Source organism: Ammospiza nelsoni, chromosome 1 (assembly GCF_027579445.1).
Source record: "Ammospiza nelsoni isolate bAmmNel1 chromosome 1, bAmmNel1.pri, whole genome shotgun sequence".
NCBI lineage: Eukaryota > Metazoa > Chordata > Aves > Passeriformes > Passerellidae > Ammospiza > Ammospiza nelsoni.
In genome coordinates this window covers 397,189-414,360 of record NC_080633.1, presented here as the reverse complement: position 1 = coordinate 414,360, position 17,172 = coordinate 397,189, and the positions used below count along the sequence as shown (strand labels likewise).

At 70.2% G+C, this 17,172-nt stretch overlaps 1 protein-coding gene across 3 annotated transcripts; it reads left to right on the top strand.

The window, feature by feature from the left end:
- Positions 1-222: 222 nt before the first annotated feature.
- On the top strand, positions 223-16,877 carry SLC4A2 (solute carrier family 4 member 2). 3 transcript variants are annotated; one of them, XM_059490285.1, is made up of 24 exons: positions 223-377; positions 990-1,044; positions 5,546-5,689; positions 8,497-8,665; positions 8,790-9,025; positions 9,237-9,361; positions 9,519-9,742; positions 10,590-10,726; positions 10,799-10,979; positions 11,069-11,204; positions 11,341-11,524; positions 11,597-11,711; positions 11,796-11,980; positions 12,517-12,730; positions 12,828-13,049; positions 13,232-13,380; positions 13,559-13,753; positions 13,833-14,069; positions 14,198-14,287; positions 14,550-14,716; positions 14,798-15,051; positions 15,311-15,480; positions 15,744-15,917; positions 16,060-16,877. In XM_059490285.1, exons 3-24 carry the CDS (start codon positions 5,630-5,632, stop codon positions 16,138-16,140), a joined length of 3,705 nt encoding a protein of 1,234 aa, XP_059346268.1. In that variant the 5' UTR covers positions 223-377; positions 990-1,044; positions 5,546-5,629; the 3' UTR covers positions 16,141-16,877. The 3 variants fall into 3 exon arrangements, with proteins under 3 accessions (XP_059346268.1, XP_059346117.1, XP_059346187.1); XM_059490134.1 differs by having other exon boundaries at positions 11,341-11,711; XM_059490204.1 differs by lacking the exons at positions 223-377; positions 990-1,044 and adding an exon at positions 2,184-2,399 and having other exon boundaries at positions 11,341-11,711.
- The last annotated feature ends 295 nt before the right edge of the window (positions 16,878-17,172 follow it).

The window sequence follows — 17,172 nt, the reverse complement described above, 5'->3', positions numbered from 1 at the left end:
CCCCGCCACACCTCCCGGCAGCCCCCGCGCGTCCCGGCCCCGCCACACCTCCCGGCAGCCCCCGCGCGTCCCCGCCCCACCACACCCCCGCGATGGCCCCGCCCCCGAGCCCCGCCCCTGCCCCGTGGTTCCGGGTTCGATCCCCGGCCCCGCCCGCCGCGTCCCCGCCGGACCCCCCGGTCCCCCCGCCCGCCCTCCCCGGGACAGCGCCGCTGCGCGGGCGCCCTGAGGGGATCCCTTGCGGGAACGGTGTCCGCTCCCGCTGGGTCGGTGCCGGAAGCAGTGCGGACCCGCCCGGTGCCGCCCCGCCCCGGCGCGCTCCCGCCGTTCCGCCCCGCGGGGACGCGCAGACCCGCCCGGCGCGGCTGGACTGTCCGGTAAGCAGCGGCACCGGCAGCGGGATCGTGAACGGAGGCGGTGAGGCTGGCGGGGCGCAGCACGGCTGGTCCGGTCCCGGTCTCGGTCCCGGTCCCGTCCCAGTGCCCCTACTCTCCCGGTGCCGCCCGTCCCAGTCGGTGCTGTCCCCGCTCCCCGCACGCTGCTCTCACCGAGCCCCCTCCGTTCCGCTCCCTCCTCTCCCTCCTCTCCCGCCCCGCCCGCGGCAGCCCCGGTCCCGGTCCCGGTCCCGGTCCCGGTCGGGTCCTGCCCCGCCCTGGCAGCCGCAGGTCCCGGCGCGGCCGCGGCTCTGCTTTCCCCGGTTCCTTCCGGGGTCCCAGCCGCGCTGCGGGGGTTCACGGGGCTGTGCCGTGTCCCGGGACCCGGGCTCTCCCGGTACATGTTCCTGTGCCTCGGCTCCTTCGGCTGCAGGTGGAGCGGTACCCAGCCCGGGCACCCCCGGACACCCCGGCACCATCCCCCGGCCGGCAGCGGTGCCGCCCGGGACGCTGAGCCCCGGTGCCGCCCCGGAGCTCCGTGGGGGGCGGTCCCGGGTGCCGCTGGGTCCCGGGGCAGCGGGAGCCCCCTGACCCACGCCCGTCCCTCTCTTGCAGCGAGGCCGCTCCATGCGCTTGCCCCGCGGCGCCTGAGCCCGGCAGCCCTCGGCAGGTGAGTGACCGGGCCGGGACCCGCTCCGTGTCCCCGTCGCACGCCCGGAGCCCCCCGCACCCCCCGCTCCCCGCCTGCGGGGCGCTCCGGGGGTCCCCGGGGCCGGGAAGGGCTCTGGGTCATCCAGCCGCCCCCACCGTCCAACGGGGGCTCCGAGGGGCCCGGGGAGCCGCGCGGTGCCCGCTGAGCGCCGCCGGTGCCGGGGCACTGCCCCTTGCGAAACCATCCGGGGTTGAGCAACGCCGGGCACGGCTCCAGCCCGGGCTCTCCCACGGAGCGTGGTCTCCCGTGGCCCCGCAGCGCTCCCCGGGGACGGGGCAGCAGGTTTGGGGTGCGCGCAGGTTTGGGGGGCTGCGGTGCCTCTCGGCAGCCGCACAGACACTTGCTCTGCGGCACGGTGTCGGGATTTGGGATCGCTCCGCAGTGGAATTTTGTTGGCAGCTCCCGGTGCTGCGGGAAGGGCTCCGTGCCTGCCCCGTCCCCGCGCGGAGGGGGCTCCAGCTGGGAACCTGCTGTCGAGCCCTTCGGGGTCGCTGCACCACTTCAAGCGCTTGCCAAAAAGCCGGGATTTGATCGTTCTAACGATCCGCTGGCACCGGCGGCTGCGCCTCCCCGCCGGCAGCCCTTCCGCCGCTCCTCAGGGAGCGCTGTACCTGCCTTGTCACCTGTGCCGGGCGGGCGGCGACACTGCGGGACGCGGGGCTGCGGGAGGGCTCCAAAGCACGGGCTGGGGCACCCTCCCGGCACCTCCCGTGCCCCGGGCAGGGCTGAGGGTGGCCCGGGTGCCCCCGTGCCTGAGCGCCGTCCCGGGCGGCGGCAGGGAGGGGACCGTGGGAGCCGTGTCCCCGCGCTGTCCCCGTTTCAGCCCCCACAGTGGCAGCCTGTCATTAGACGGGACGGGGCGGCCGCAGGGCCGGGCTGGCTGCCCGAGGGCGCCGCGCTGGGGCATTCCAGGGGCGCCGGGCCAAGGGGGTGGCACTGCCCTCCCCGGGGTGGGACCCTGCGCTCGCCGAGAGGGTCGTGTCCCCTGTGTCCCCAAACACGCCTGGGGCGGGAGCGGGGTCGCCACGGGAGCCACGGCGGAGGACTTGGCAGCGCTTCAGTGTTTGGATCCGGGCTGCTCCAGGGAACAAAGGCTCGCGCTCCCGCCGCAGCTCAAGCGGGTTGTTTTCCTCCGGAGCCGGTATAAAACTGCGGGCAGCGCTCGGCAGCCCCGGGCACGGCGCCGCTGCCCGCGCTCCTGCTCCGGGCCCGCCTCGCCCCTGCCGGGCCGGGGGTCCCGGTCCCTCCCGCCGGGCAGGACCCCGGCCGGGGCAGCTGCCGGAGCCTCGGCGGAGCGGCTCGCGGGTGATGGGGTGAGTGGGGCCGGGCCGGTGCGGGACCGGGGCTGGCACAGCGGCAGCGACCCCTCCGCGGTGGGCTCCGACAGCCGAGGGGGGTGGGCGGCGGCCAGCCGTGCCGCAGGGGACAGAGTGGCTGTCCCTGTGTCCAGACCACCCCTCCACGATCCCGTCCTACAGGAACCGAGCTGTCAGTGCTGTCAGTGCTGGCAGCTGTGCCTGTCCCCTCCTGGGGCTGGGATGGGGAGGGACAGTGGCAGGAGGCGCTTGCAGGTCTGGTGCTGTGGGGGAATCCCGGCCGCTCTGAGGTGGCAGAGGGGTGCTGGAGGGTGCCTGGCACATTGGTGACCGTGGCAATGACCGCGGTGGTGGCACCATGTGGGTGCAGAGCTGTGACTCATCTCCAGATCCGGTGGTTTGAGGTCGTGGGCAGAGGTGTGGGCGGGGGGAGGTGAACATTTTTGGTGTTGGTTTCTGGAGTTTCAGCATGGGAAGCTCTGCCGGGTGGGAGCCAGTGGTGTCTGGTCCGGCTCTGTCCCGTGGTGACAAGGGCTGCAGGGTCCCAAGTGCCCCTGTTGGGTGGCATCTGGGGGCACGCTGTGTGCCAGTGACACCCAGGGCTTTCCCGGGGCAGCCAGGTGAGATGGGGCAGGGAGCAAGGGGCTGCAGGGAGCTTGGGTCCTCCCATATTTGGGGGTGAGCAGAGTGCTGGAGCGCCCACCGGTCCTCCATTTCGGGGTGCAGGGCACTGGGGGTCTCCTGACTTCCCTGTTCCATGGGCACGTCTGCCCAGGGGATGGGCACAGCCTGAGCTGTGCTGGCCTCGCCCCAGCCATTCCTCCTGCCTGGCACATGCCGTGCTGGAGGTGCTGCCAGCCAGGAAGCAACAACAGACACGGTGTGCTGTTCCTTGTCACCACGGGGGCAGCTGGTGTCGCCACCAAGGCTGGGGAACGTGCTACGGGAGTCACCATCAGCCTTGATGCCAATTTGGGCACAGGAATGGGTGGCACATGTGTGTGCACTGAGCCCATGCCAGGGATCTGCCCGGTAACACAGTGGTGGCAGGAGATGTTCTGGCAGGAGTCCTGGTGCTGCTGCTACTGGGGGCACTGGCATGGCAGAGTGGGCAGGAGGACACTTGCTGCCCTGGGGGTCCCCCACCTCCAGTCTTGTCTCTTCTCATGAGGTCTTGGCTCTGTGCTATGAACATGGCTGTGCTGGTGTGGATGTGTGCCCTGGCTGCCCAGGCCGTGGGTGCCTCAGTGTGGACATGGCTGTCCTGGTGTGGATGTGTGCCCTGGCTGCCCAGGACGTGGGTGCCTCAGTGTGGTTGTGGGTGTCCTGGCTGTGATTGTCCAGGATGTCCTGTTGTGGCTGCCCACGATGTGATTGTCCCAGTGCAGCTGTGGTTGTCCCGCTGTGGACAGGCTGTCCAGGACATAACTGTGCAGGTGTGGGCAGGTGTATGTGCTGTGAATGCCAGCACCCTTGTCCCACTTCCCACCGGTGCTGGCGGTGCCGGAGGTGGCTCCCGGCACAGGCTGGGTCCGGGAGCTCCGGGGCAGCCCCGAGGCGGTGTGGGGCCGGGGCCGAGCCCTGTAATCGCCTCAGCAGCTCAGGCAGGCCGGGGCCGGTCCCAGGAATGTGACTCCGGCGGCGCGGGAGTGGCCGTGGCAGCGGCGCTGGGCGCCCGTGGCAGCGGCAGGTCATTCCCAGCGCCCGGAGCGCTCCTGCCCCGCTTATCGCTTGTCGGGGCGGCCCGGCCTGCACAAGGGGCCATTGTGCCGCGGGGCGCGGCCGGTGCCAGTGCCAGCACCGACACCGGCACGGTGCCGCCGCCGCCATGGGCTCGGGTGGGTGTCCTGACCCCTCTGCCCGGCGGCAGGGCGAGGTGGCGGCGCTGCAGCTGCCGTGTGGTGGCCGTGGGATTGTCCTGGGGTGTCTGCTCTGGACCCGACCCCCATGCCAGGGTGCCAGAGCGTCCCGGGAGTGGGGCTGGCCGCAGGACACCAACCAAGGCTTGTTCTGGCCCCTTTCCACGGGGCTGGCGCGAGCCCTGAGCCGTTCCCGGCCGCCACTCGTCCGTGACTCAGCGACGGAAAGCAGAAGTGTCCCCCTGTCCCCCCCAGCTCTCCATCATCCTTTCCAGCGGGGTCATGCCCCCGGCTCCCGGGAGCCACATGTCCCCAGTGTCACCATCCCGCCGGGCCCGTGCTGTGGCACCTGGGGGCCAGGACCCCCGTTTCGGGTGTTTTGGTGAAAGCACGACGTTCCCGAGAACAATCCCAGTGTGTTCCCAAACTAATCCCGAGCTGCCCACGAGATTAAGCCCAAAAAGCTGCTTAGTGCCCACAGCGGCGGCACCGTCCTGTGCGCCCTGCGAGGCGGTGGCCCAGCTGCGGGTCCCCCCGAGGGAGGGTCCCATCCCGAGTTTGGGGGGGTTGAGCGCTGGCGGCGGCTTGGCGGGCGCCCCAGGAGAGCGGCGTGGCAGGGCGGATAATCTGCCTGCTGGAATGTGGATGTGCTGGCTCCGGCCCCGGACGGGAGCGGGGATTAGGGTGAAGCCGGAGCAGGGTAGCACCGAATTTTGGGAATAGGTGGGATTCAGGGCTGCGGTGAGGCTCGGAGCCGCAGCCTCGGCACTCACTGAGCTCAGCTCCTGCAGCCTCGCCGCGGCCGCCGTGCTGGCACCCCAGCGGTGCCGGTGACGGGACGGTGATGCCACCCATGTGAGACGCAGTCATCCGTCACCACCCTCGCCGGTGCCCCCGTCACGTGGGCACCTCCCGTGGCAATAAACGCGGCACGCCGGTGCCACAGGGGTCAGCGCGGGGCCGGGCAGCTGCCAAGGGGGAACGTGGGTGGAAGCTGGGCCGGGCTGGGGTAACGGGGGAGGGCTGTGGGCGTTCGGCAGGGTCGGGAGCTGCGGTGCCCCCCGAGTGTGGCACGCTGCCCGCACCCCGCAGGGTTGGGTGCCTGCCCGGGGTCCCGCTGCCCCGACTCCGCTCCCCTCCCCGCGTTTGTCTTGGCCGCGGCTCTGCCATTCCAGCCGGTGGCCAAGACAAACCAGCCCGGAGCCAGCGCGGCCCGAGGAGGGGCAGCCCCGGCCCCGCCCGCGGCACGGCCCGGGGCACCCCTGATCCCCCGTGTGCCCCCAGGTTATGCTGCCCCGAGAGCGTCCCCTGAGCCCCCGCGAGAAGGAAAAGGGCTAAGCCGGCCGCGCCGGGGGCCGTGCCAGCGCCATGACCCACTCCCAGGTGTCTTCCGAGCTTCACCACATCGTCTCCTCAGCCTTCCAGAGCGTAAGTGCCACCGCGGGGCGGGGGATGAGAGGCTGCAGCCCCCGGCAGTGCCTGGAGGGGTGACGGGTGTCACGGCACAGCCCCTGGTAGTGCCTGGAGGGGTGACGGGTGTCATGGCACAGCCCCGGCAGTGCCTGGAGGGGTGACGGGTGTCATGGCACAGCCCCTGGTAGTGCCTGGAGGGGTGACGGGTGTCATGGCACAGCCCCTGGTAGTGCCTGGAGGGGTGACGGGTGTCATGGCACAGCCCGTGGTGCACCGGGGGGATGCCCGACTGCGGGGCTGTGGGTGCTGGCAGTGCCCATTGCACCTACCCCGGCCTCTGGCTCAGGTGTGGGGCAGGGCTGTGGGTGCTGGCAGTGCCCAGTGCCACCTGCCCCATTGCTCAGCCCCCGGGGCAGGGCTGTGGGTGCTGGCAGTGCCCAGTGCACCTGCCCTAGCTCTTGTTCAGGTGTGGGGCAGGGCTGTGGGTGCTGGCAGTGCTGTGTACCACCTGCCCCATAGCTCAGCCCCCCGGGGCAGGCCAGGCCAGCCGTGCCAGGGTGCCGGGCGCCCTTGGGGCTGCGCGGTGCCAGCGCCGCCGATGGCCGGGCGGTGGCGGTGCCCGCGGTGCCAGCGCTGCCCTGGCGGCCGTTTCTGGCCGGGTTAATGATTGAGCCCCGTGTCACGCCGCGGCCGCCCGGTGCTGCTGGCGAGCCCCGCCGCCCGCACGTGACCGGGGATGGGACCGGCCCCATCCTAATGGAGTTCCTCCGGGGCTCCCAGGTAAGCTGCGGCCTAGGGGGGCTCTGGGGGCTCTCTGTGCGCTGCCAGCCCAGGGCACCGTGCCCACCTGTGCCACGGTGACGCCAGGTGCCAGACAAAGGTGGGGTGGGTGCTGCTGGGGTGCAGGATGGAGCCCGGCAGGTTTAGGGCCATGGGGCCGTGGCCAAAGGGGCTTGGGGGTCTGGGGGATCAAAGGGGGCACGGGGATGGTGGGAGGGATGTGGCAGGAGGGGGAGATGCAGGTGCAGGATGTGCTCTGAGGCCACCCCTGCCGTCACGTGGCAGCCCATGTGTGCCGGGGTGTGATGGGGTGGCATGGGCCATCACCTGGGTCACCCCACTGCAGAGTGACTACCTGTGTCACTCTCTGGGTAACCCCCCTGGGAGCCCAGGGTCACTGTGCAATGGGGATAGGTATGGGGCACCTGTGCCCAAACTGGATACCTGGGCTGGGGTTCATGTGGGGTGGCCATGGCACAGCCCTGGACCCGCAGGTGCTGCTGGGGTGCCCACTCGGGGTGCTGGCAGCTCCCCCCCCGCTGTCCCTGCAGGCAGACCCTGGTGCCTGGGGTGCCCCTTTACACCCCTGCCCCCCCACTCCGGGGGTCCCGGGGTCACTGGGTGGGGCCGTGGTGGGGGGCTCGGCTGTGCAGCCCCCGCCGGGGCTGAGGGGTGCAAGGCTGGGGGGATTTACCGGGGGTCCGTGGGGCCCCGGGGAATGGGAGCGCGGCCGTGGGCTCGCTGCCCTCCGGGCAATCCGCGCCGGGCCGGGGGAGCCGGTGGTTCGGGGGCCGGGGCTCGGCGGGAGAAGCCGGTGGGTCCCGGGTATTGGTGCGTCCCGAGGGGCCGGAGGTGGCGGGGGATCGGCGCATCCCGGGCGGGCCCGGTGCATCCCGGGGCGCCTCGGTGCATTCCGGGGGGGGCGGTCGCTCGGGGCCGCCGCCGGTGCCGCGGTGCCGCCGGTGCCCTCTGCGTTCGCCGTCACCTTGAGACGGGCGCGAGGCGGCTCCGTCAATATTTGGCAAGGCCGGGACGGAGCCGCCGCCCCCCCGGTTCCCTCCCCCGCCCCCCCCCCCGCTCTCCCCCCACCCCCGGCCCCATCCCCGGCCGGTCCCGCCGCTCCGATAAAGCGCTGCGGGAGCTGCGGAGGGAGCGGCTCCGCCATGACTCAGGTAGGACCGGCCGGGGACGCGCCCCCCGCAGCCCCCGCAGCCGCCAGGCCAGCCCCGCATCCTCCGCACCCCCCAGCTCCGCAGCCCCCGTGTCCCCGCAGCCCCCGGTGCCGCGTTACCCCCGCAACCCCCCCGCAGCCTGCACATCCCTCTGCGCCCCCAGCCCCGCATCCCCTCCCGCCCCCAGCACCGCCCCCTGCCCCCGCAGCCCCTCCCCCGGAGCCCACCCTTGGCACCCCCCGGCTGGGGGGCAGCGGCAGCGGGGGGCGGGGGGCACAGAGCCGGGGGCTCGGCGGGCCAGGGGCTGGGACAGCACTGGGGGGGGGGGGGCACGGCACCGGGGCACAGCACTGGGGGAGCTGGGGCTGTCCAGGGGTACAGCACTGGCAGTGCTGGGTCCCATCCGGAGGAGAGCAGGGCAGGGGATACCCGGGGCACAGCTCAGGGCCTGGAGCTGGGGTGCTGTAGCACGTGGAGTGGAGGTGACACCCTGGGGCGGAGGTGACACCGGCGCACAGCGCTGAGACCGGGGGTGCTGGGGTGCGTGGGGTGGGATGATGCAGGGGGTGCCCAGCCCAGGGCAGGGGTGCCCAGCCCAGAGCAGGGGTGCCCAGACGAGGGCAGGGGTGCCCAGGACAGGGCAGGGGGTGCCCAGCCCAGGGCAGGGGTGCCCAGGGCAAGGGTGCCCAGGACAGGACAGGGGTGCCCAGCCCAGGACAGGGGTGCCCAGCCCCTGGGTGCCTCCGGAGCTCAGACAGCCCTGCCCGGGGCACCCATCTCGCGGGGCGGCGTGCCCGGGGTATGCTGGGGCCGGGGCACAGTGAGCAGCGGTGCTGCCGCGTGCCCGCTCATCCCCGTGCCCTCCCGCAGCCCGAGCAGGAGGCGCTGGGCGCCGGCTCACCTGCCTTCGGGGAGGAGGAGGAGGAGAAGGACCTGAACAAGGCCCTGGGCGTGGAGCGCTTCGAGGAGATCCTGAACGACGCCCACCCCCGCAATGCCGAGGAGGCCGGCCGCAGCTACGGCGAGGAGGACTTCGAGTGTGAGCGGGGCCAAGGGCGGGCACGGAGCAGGGAACGGGCAGGGGGCAGACAGGGGGCAGGCAGGGAGTGGGGAGCTGGCAGGAAATGGGCAGGGAACACAGCACCAACTCCCGGTTCCCCCAGACCACCGCCAGTCGTCCCACCACATCCACCACCCGCTCTCCACGCACCTGCCCTCGGACGCCCGCCGCAAGAAGGGCATCCCGAAAAAGGGCAAAAAGAAGGCCCGGCGTGCCTCTGTCCCCGGAGAGACCCCCACCATCGAGGAGGCTGAGGAGGATGAGGATGACGCGTGTGACACGGAGACGGAGCGGTCGGCGGAGGAGCTGCGGCAGCCCGGGCCGGCCGAGGCGGTGCAGGTGAGGGCCGGGCTGGGGCGGGGGCAGCGCTGTGCCCCGCTGGTTCAGCGCTGTGCCCCGCTGGTTCAGCGCTGTGCTCCCCTGGCTCAGCGCTGGGCCTCCAAGCTCAGCGTGCCTGGGCACAGCTGGGCACCGGAGGAGCCGGGGCCGCTGCTGCCATGGCCAGGGAGACGCGGCTCCCCAGCAGCCGGCTCACCCGCTGCCCCCCCAGTTCTTCCTGCAGGAGGATGAGGCGAGCGACCGGCAGGCAGAGGAGCCGGCGGCCCCCGCGGCACTGCCCGGCTCCCCCCCTGAGCCCCGCGGGGGCACGGCCCCGAAGGAAGCCCAGGCCAGCAGGTGAGCCGGGGTTGGGCCGTGCTGGGGCTCCTGGGGAGAGGGCAGTGTCCTCTGACCGCCCCATGGCAGACTGGGGCTGGACAGCCCCTTCCCGTACCCCGTGGCAGGCCTGGGGTGCAGAGGGGGCTCAGCACTGAGCTGGGCTCCTGCCTTGCAGCCCCGATGCCGAGCAGGGGGCCCTGGGGGAGGGGGCAGCCGCCGAGGCCGGGTCCCCGGGCCGCCCTGCGCCGAAATCCCAGCCGGGGCACCGCAGCTACAACCTGCACGAGCGGCGCTGCATCGGCAGCATGACGGCCGCAGAGCAGGACCGCTACCAGAAAATGCCCACAGACGAGTCAGAGGCACAGACACTGGCCTCGGCTGACCTGGACTACATGAAGAGTGAGTGGGGCTGTGCCCCTGGGGCTGCCCTGGTGTCCACTCTGTGTCAGGAGAGTGGGCTGGGACAGTGGAGTGGGGCTGGGGATGGTGGGTTTGGGATGGTGGGGCTGGCATTTCTGGTGCTGGCATTGCTGGGGATGGTGGGTTTGGGATGGTGGGGCTGGCATTTCTGGTGCTGGCATTGCTGGGGATGGTGGGTTTGGGGCAGTGGGGCTGGCAGTGCCAGGTTGCCTTGCGGCTGAAGCCAAGCTGGGCTGGGTGCAGGCACTGACCCTGCTCCCAGTGCTAGGCACAACAACAGGGGACCCATCCCTGGAGCCACGGCTGGGCTGAGTCCCTGTGAAATGGCCAGGAGCCAGGAGCTGGGCAGCTGGAGCCAGTGACAGCAGTAGCAGTGGTGGTGGCTCCCCTGGGCACTCAGCAGCCCCAGGGATTCACAGCCCAGGGCTCTCAGGGTGGCAGGTGATGCTTTTGCTGTGGAGCTGCCATGGGAGCACAGCCAGGGCAGAGCCCACATGCTGGTGGCCATGGGTGGGCCTTGGCACATAGGGAACAGGTAACCCTGGTGCCAGGAGCCACCTCGATTGGTGGCATTGCTGGTGGTGACCCGGTGACCCCCCCAAAGCTGCAGCACTTGCCTCCAGCAGTGGGATGATGGCTCTGCCCTGAGCTCTCCCTGGCAGGACACATCCCACAGCTCCACGGGCACCTGTGGCAGGGCTCAGTGTCCCCCGTGCTGGGGTCTGAGGTGCAGGACTGGCCGTGCCAGGGCTCAGTGTCCCCTGTGCTGGGGTCTGAGGTGCAGGGCCCCACAGAGTGGTCACCCCCCATTGCTGACCCGTCCCAGGTCACCGGTTCGAGGACGTGCCGGGCGTGCGCCGGCACCTGGTGCGGAAGAGCGCCAAGGCACAGGTGGTGCACGTCAGCAAGGACCACAAGGAGCCCAGCACGCGGCAGCGCAAGCAGGACCGGCAGCCCCACGAGGTGCGGGGTCCTGGGCAGGGCACGGGCAGAGACAGGCCCCAGGGTGCCAGCACTGACCCTGCTGTGCTGCAGGTGTTCGTGGAGCTGAACGAGCTGGTGGTGGACAAGAACCAGGAGCTGCAGTGGAAGGAGACGGCGCGCTGGATCAAGTTTGAGGAGGACGTGGAGGAGGAGACAGACCGCTGGGGCAAGCCCCACGTGGCCTCCCTCTCCTTCCGCAGCCTCCTGGAGCTCCGCAAGACCCTGGCCCATGGTAGGGAGGCAGGGACCACCCTGTGGGGCCCACGGTGAGTGAGGTGGGGTCCTGTCCCTGCTGGCCCCAGCACCCCTTCTGTTGTCCAGGGGCCGTGCTCCTGGACCTGGACCAAAAGACGCTGCCGGGGGTGGCTCACCAGGTGGTGGAGCAGATGGTGATCACGGACCAGATCCGGGCTGAGGACCGTGCCAACGTGCTGCGGGCACTGCTGCTCAAGCACAGGTGGGCATGGGGGGCACGGACACAGCCCCTTGCCCCCGGGCCCTGCTCCCTGAGCTGTGGAGCTGATGCTGTCCCTGGGATCCTGGCAATGGCTGTGCCACCGGGCACCACGGACAGTCCTGGCCCTGTCCCGCAGCCACCCGAGCGACGAGAAGGAGTTCTCCTTCCCGCGGAACATCTCGGCGGGCAGTCTGGGCTCCCTGCTCGTGCACCACCACAGCACCAACCACGTGGCCGAGGGCAGCGAGCCTGCCGTCACCGAGCCCCTCATCGCCGGCCACGCCGGCGAGCACGACACGCACATCAATGTGGAGCGGGAGGTGGGTGCCACGGCCCCCGCCCTGCCCGTGCCCTGTAAGGGCCCTGACCCTGTCCCCCACTCTGCCCCACAGAGGGAGGTCCTCACTCCCACACCCCCGGCCGGCATCACTCGCTCCAAGTCAAAGCACGAGCTGAAGCTGCTGGAGAAGATTCCGGACAACGCTGAGGCCACAGTGGTGCTCGTGGGTATGGAGGGGTGGGCAGGCCAGGGGTGTGGGGGCCCCGCGTGCCAGGCGCCCTGGTGACCCCTGTGCCCCCTGTGCCCCCCAGGCTGTGTGGAGTTCCTGGACCAGCCCACCATGGCCTTTGTGCGGCTGCAGGAGGCCGTGGAGCTGGACGCGGTGCTGGAGGTGCCCGTGCCTGTGCGCTTCCTCTTCGTGCTGCTGGGCCCCAGCAGCACCCACATGGACTATCACGAGATTGGGCGCTCCATCTCCACACTCATGTCTGACAAGGTCCCTGCCCCGGGGCATGGGGGTCCTAACGGGCAGGGGGCTCGGGCTGTGCCCGGCTGAGGGGTTTGGAGCTGTGCCAGGATGGGGTTCAGGGGCTTGAGCCTGTGCTGGGCAGGGGGCTCAGGGTTTTTGTGCCAGGGCTGGGGATTCAGGGTCGTGCTGGCACTATGCTCTTCAGACAGCACTGGACTGGGGCTTTGGGACTGTGATGGGGCAGGCAGGTCAGGACTCAGATGGGATGGGCTGGAGGGCTCAGATTGTGCCAGTGCTGGGGTCTCAGAAAAATGCCAGGATGAGGGCCTGGAGACCTGTCAGGGCTAGTGAGTGTGGGGCAATGCCAGGATGCCAGTTAGCCTTGCCATGTTGGGGTCTCGTGGCCATCCTGGAGTGGGGGCCAGGGCTGTGCCAGGGTTGGGGCTCAGGGCTGTGCCAGGACCAGGGCCATGCTGAGGCCTTGGGGTCAGGGCTGTGGAATACCGGGCTCTCAGGAGCCACAGGGCTGTAGTGTGGGCACTGACCCTGCCGTGGCCCCCCAGCAATTCCACGAGGCTGCCTACCTGGCCGACGACCGTCACGACCTTCTGAACGCCATCAACGAGTTCCTGGACTGCAGCGTGGTGCTGCCGCCCTCTGAGGTGCAGGGCGAGGAGCTGCTGCGCAGCGTCGCCCACTTCCAGCGCGAGATGCTGAAGAAGAGGATGGAGCAGGAGCGGAGGCTGCTGCTGGAGCCCAAGTCCCCTGAGGAGAAAGGTGCCAGGGCTGGGGCCAGGGCAGGGCTTGGGATGTCCCAGCTGTTGGGGTCTCACTGTCTGTCTGTCTGTCTGTCTGTGCATCCGCTCGCCCCCAGCTCTGCTGAAGCTGAAGGTGGTGGAGGACGAGGCCGAGGAGGACGATGATCCCCTGAGGCGCACGGGCCGCCCCTTCGGGGGGCTGATCCGGGACGTGCGGCGGAGGTACCCCCACTACCTGAGCGACTTCCGCGACGCGCTGGACCCCCAGTGCATCGCTGCCGTCATCTTCATCTACTTCGCTGCGCTGTCGCCCGCCATCACCTTCGGGGGGCTGCTGGGTGAGTGCGGGTGTGGAGCCTGCCAAGGGTGGTACAGCTGCATGGGGCTGCTGGGTGAGTGTGGGTGTGGAGCAGCTGCAGGGGGCTGCAGCGGTGCTGGTGCTGCCCGCCGTGTGTGCTGCGGGGCAGGGCCGTGCCCGAGGGCCCATCCTGATGGTGTGCCTGTGCCTGTGCTGCCGCAGGGGAGAAGACGCAGGACCTGATCGGGGTGTCGGAGCTGATCATCTCCACGTCGCTGCAGGGCGTCCTGTTCTGCCTGCTGGGTGCTCAGCCCCTGCTGGTCATCGGCTTCTCGGGGCCGCTGCTGGTCTTTGAGGAAGCCTTTTTCACGGTGAGCTGCTGGGGTCTGCCCTGGGGCTGGGGAGACACCCCCACCCCAGCCCCACTGCCCAGGGCAGACATCTCCACAGCCCTCCTGCCAGGGCTCTGCCCCACTGCCCAGACTCTGTCCAGCCCTGTGACCATCCTGACACCTGTCTGTCCATCTGTCTGTCTGCACGGCTGGGCAGTTCTGCACGTCCAACGAGCTGGAGTACCTGGTGGGGCGTGTCTGGATCGGCTTCTGGCTCATCCTCATCGTGCTGGTCATGGTGGCCTTTGAGGGCAGCTTCCTGGTGCGTTTCGTCTCCCGCTTCACCCAGGAGATCTTTGCCTTTCTCATCTCCCTCATCTTCATCTATGAGACCTTTTCCAAGCTGGCCAAGGTGAGCTGTGGGGGTGAGCCCAGGGCAGTGGGGCAGGGCCAGGCAGGACGGGGCTGAACATCCCATCCTCCTGCTCCAGATCTTCCAGGAGCACCCTCTGCATGGCTGCCTGAGTGCCAACAGCTCGGCCGAGGCCTGGGGCAATGGCACTGTGGCCAACACCACAGCCCTGGTCAACAGCCCTGCTGCCCGCGGTGCCACCAAGGTCACGGGGCAGCCCAACACGGCGCTGCTCTCACTCGTGCTCATGGCCGGCACCTTCTTCATCGCCTTCTTCCTGCGCAAGTTCAAGAACAGCCGCTTCTTCCCCGGACGGGTGCGTGGGGACGGCCCTGGGGCTGGGGGCTGTGGGGCTGGGCTGAGCCCAGGGGGGCTGGGCTGAGCCTGGGTGCCGTGGGGTAAACCAGGAGGGCTGTAGCCAGGCTGGCACTGGTGTTCCCCCAGATCCGGAGGCTCATCGGGGACTTTGGGGTGCCCATCGCCATCCTGGTGATGGTGCTGGTGGACTACAGCATCCGGGACACCTACACACAGGTGAGCAGCCACCCATCCACTGCCTGGGCAGCACACCTAATCCCACACCCTCCTAGGGATCCCTGTGACCCGTCCCACTGTCCTGGCTGCGGGTCAGCAGCTCCATCTGCTCCCAGCAGGGCTGCACCTGCTCCGTGCCAGCATCTGACCTTCTCTCTCCCTCTCACTATGGCTTCTGGGGGTCCCGGTGCCTCCATGACCCCCTCACTCTATGGGGCACAGCCGGTGCCCTCTGAACATTTGTGTCCCCCTCTCCCTTCAGAAGCTGAGTGTGCCCAGTGGGTTCTCGGTGACAGCCCCAGACAAGCGGGGTTGGGTGATCAACCCTCTGGGTGTGCAGAGTGCCTTCCCCGTGTGGATGATGGTGGCCAGTGGCCTCCCCGCCATCCTTGTCTTCATCCTCATCTTCATGGAGACCCAGATCACCACGTGAGTGCACTGGGGGCGGGCAGGGGGCATTGGCAGGGCAGGGGGAGCCCATGCTGCGCCAACTGTCTGCGCTGGTTCCAGGCTGATCATCAGCAAGAAGGAGCGGATGCTGCAGAAGGGTTCCGGGTTCCACCTCGACCTCCTGCTCATCGTGGCCATGGGCGGCTTCTTCGCGCTCTTTGGGCTGCCCTGGCTCGCCGCAGCCACCGTGCGCTCCGTCACCCACGCCAATGCCCTCACCGTCATGAGCAAGGCCGTGGCGCCTGGGGACAAGCCCAAGATCCAGGAGGTGAAGGAGCAGCGGGTCACCGGGCTGCTGGTGGCCGTGCTGGTCGGTAGGTCCGGCCCTCGGGTCCTGGGGGACTGCAGTGCAGTGGGGAGGGGGCTGGGGGGCCGTGGGAGGCTGCAGTGGGGAGGGGGCAGTGTGGGGAACGGAGCTGGGGCACCCTGAGCCCTGGTCAAATTGATGTGGCCATCCTGTCCCCAGTGGGCACAGGGATGTGGGACCCTCCCCGCGTGAGGGGGTGAAGTGGGCAGGTGGGGCTGGAGGGCTGTGCTGAGCCCCCTTCCCAGGCGGATGCTGCTCTGGCCCAGGGCTGTCCATTGTCATCGGGGACCTGCTGCGGCAGATCCCACTGGCCGTGCTCTTCGGCATCTTCCTCTACATGGGCGTCACCTCCCTCAACGGCATCCAGTTCTATGAGCGCCTGCAGCTGCTGCTGATGCCCCCCAAGCACCACCCTGATGTCACCTATGTCAAAAAGGTGGGGAGGGGGCCTGAGGAGGATCCTTGGGGCAGGACCCTTGTCTGGGACAGTGGCCGGGCTGGGGTACTCTTGTGTAGGAGCACTGCAGGACAGGCTGTGGCAGAGCCTGGTTTAGGGGGCACAGGGGGACAGAGTGGGGACTCGGGGGCCGTGTCTGGGGCTGTGGGTGCCCCGAGCCAGGCTGTGCCCGTGGTGGGAGGGCAATACAGAGCCCGGCTGGGGGACACAGTGCCCCAGCCTTGACAGCCCTCTGTGCCCAGGTGCGCACGCTGCGTATGCACCTGTTCACCGGGCTGCAGCTGGCCTGCCTGGCCGTGCTCTGGGCCGTCATGTCCACTGTGGCCTCCCTCGCCTTCCCCTTCATCCTCATCCTCACGGTGCCACTCCGCATGTGCCTGCTCAGCCGCATCTTCACCGACCGGGAGATGAAGTGTGTAAGTGGCCACGTCGCTGGTCTCCCGGGAGCAGTGGGCCCGGGGGGCTCCGGGGACCGGAGGGCTCCCAGGGCCGGGGGGCTCCCGAGGCCGGGGGGCTCCCGTGGGGCCCTGGCTGCCCCTTAGCCGCCGTGTCCCGCAGCTGGACGCAGCCGAGGCCGAGCCCATCCTGGACGAGCGGGAAGGTGTGGACGAGTACAACGAGATGCCGATGCCGGTGTGAGGGCGCCGGCGGCTCAGGGCTGGCGGTGGAGCCCGCGCAGGGCCGGGGCAGCGGCCGTGCCCGCGCCCCCAGGCCCTCGGAGGGCACTGCCAAAGAGACGCCGGCCCCAGGCTCAGCCCCTCAGACACCTGCTGCCCGTGCCCCGGGACAGGGCCCCCCGGGGCAGAAGCCCCTGGGACAGGGCCCTCCCGGGTCAGGGCCCCTCACGGGACAAGCCCTCCTGGGGCAGGGGCCCCCGGGACAGAGCCCCTCAAGGAACAGGGCTGTCTGGGACAGGACCCCCCGGGACAGGGTGCTCCAGGGACAGGCCCTCCTGGGGCAGGGCTGTCCAGGACAGGGCCCCCCGGGAAAGGGCCCTCCCGGGACAGAGCCCCTCACGGAAAAGGGGCCTCCGGGACAGGGCCCTCCCAGGACAGAGCCCCTCATGGAAAAGGGGCCCCCGGGACAGGGCCCTCCCAGGACAGAGCCCCTCACGGGACAGGGCTGTCTGGGACAGGGCCCCTTGGCCCCTCAGCAGCCCCTCGGCTCCCGCCCCACCCTCAGGCGTCGGCTGAAGCCGCCGGGGTTTATGGATCAGGCAATTCAAAGGCAATAAACAGCTTTATTCCGATCATGGGGCCCAGGGCAGAGGTGCTGGGAGAGTCCCCTGCCAGGGGAGCCTGCTCCGAGCAGTCCCTGGGGGGCTACCGGGCTGGGGCCCCCCCGCTGCCTTCAACTAATAAAGAGACCGGACTTTGCACACTTTTCACCAGTTTTATTGGAAAGTTCCCCTTTCCCTAACACCCCCCTCCTCCAGGCCCAGGCCCTGGGAACAGCCCCACGTGCACACCCGCTCCCGGCCCTGCACAGATTCTCCACCACAGCCCCCTGGGATCCTGGAGGGGCCAGGCCCAGCAGCCGGGCTGGGGACACAGGGACAGGCCTGGTGCCCAGGCCAGGCCCAGCAGCAGCAACAGACCAGGCTGAGGTGGCAGAGCTGGGGCAGGGGGGCCATGAGGGACCTTCCCCAGTAACTCCCCCCACCCTCTGGCA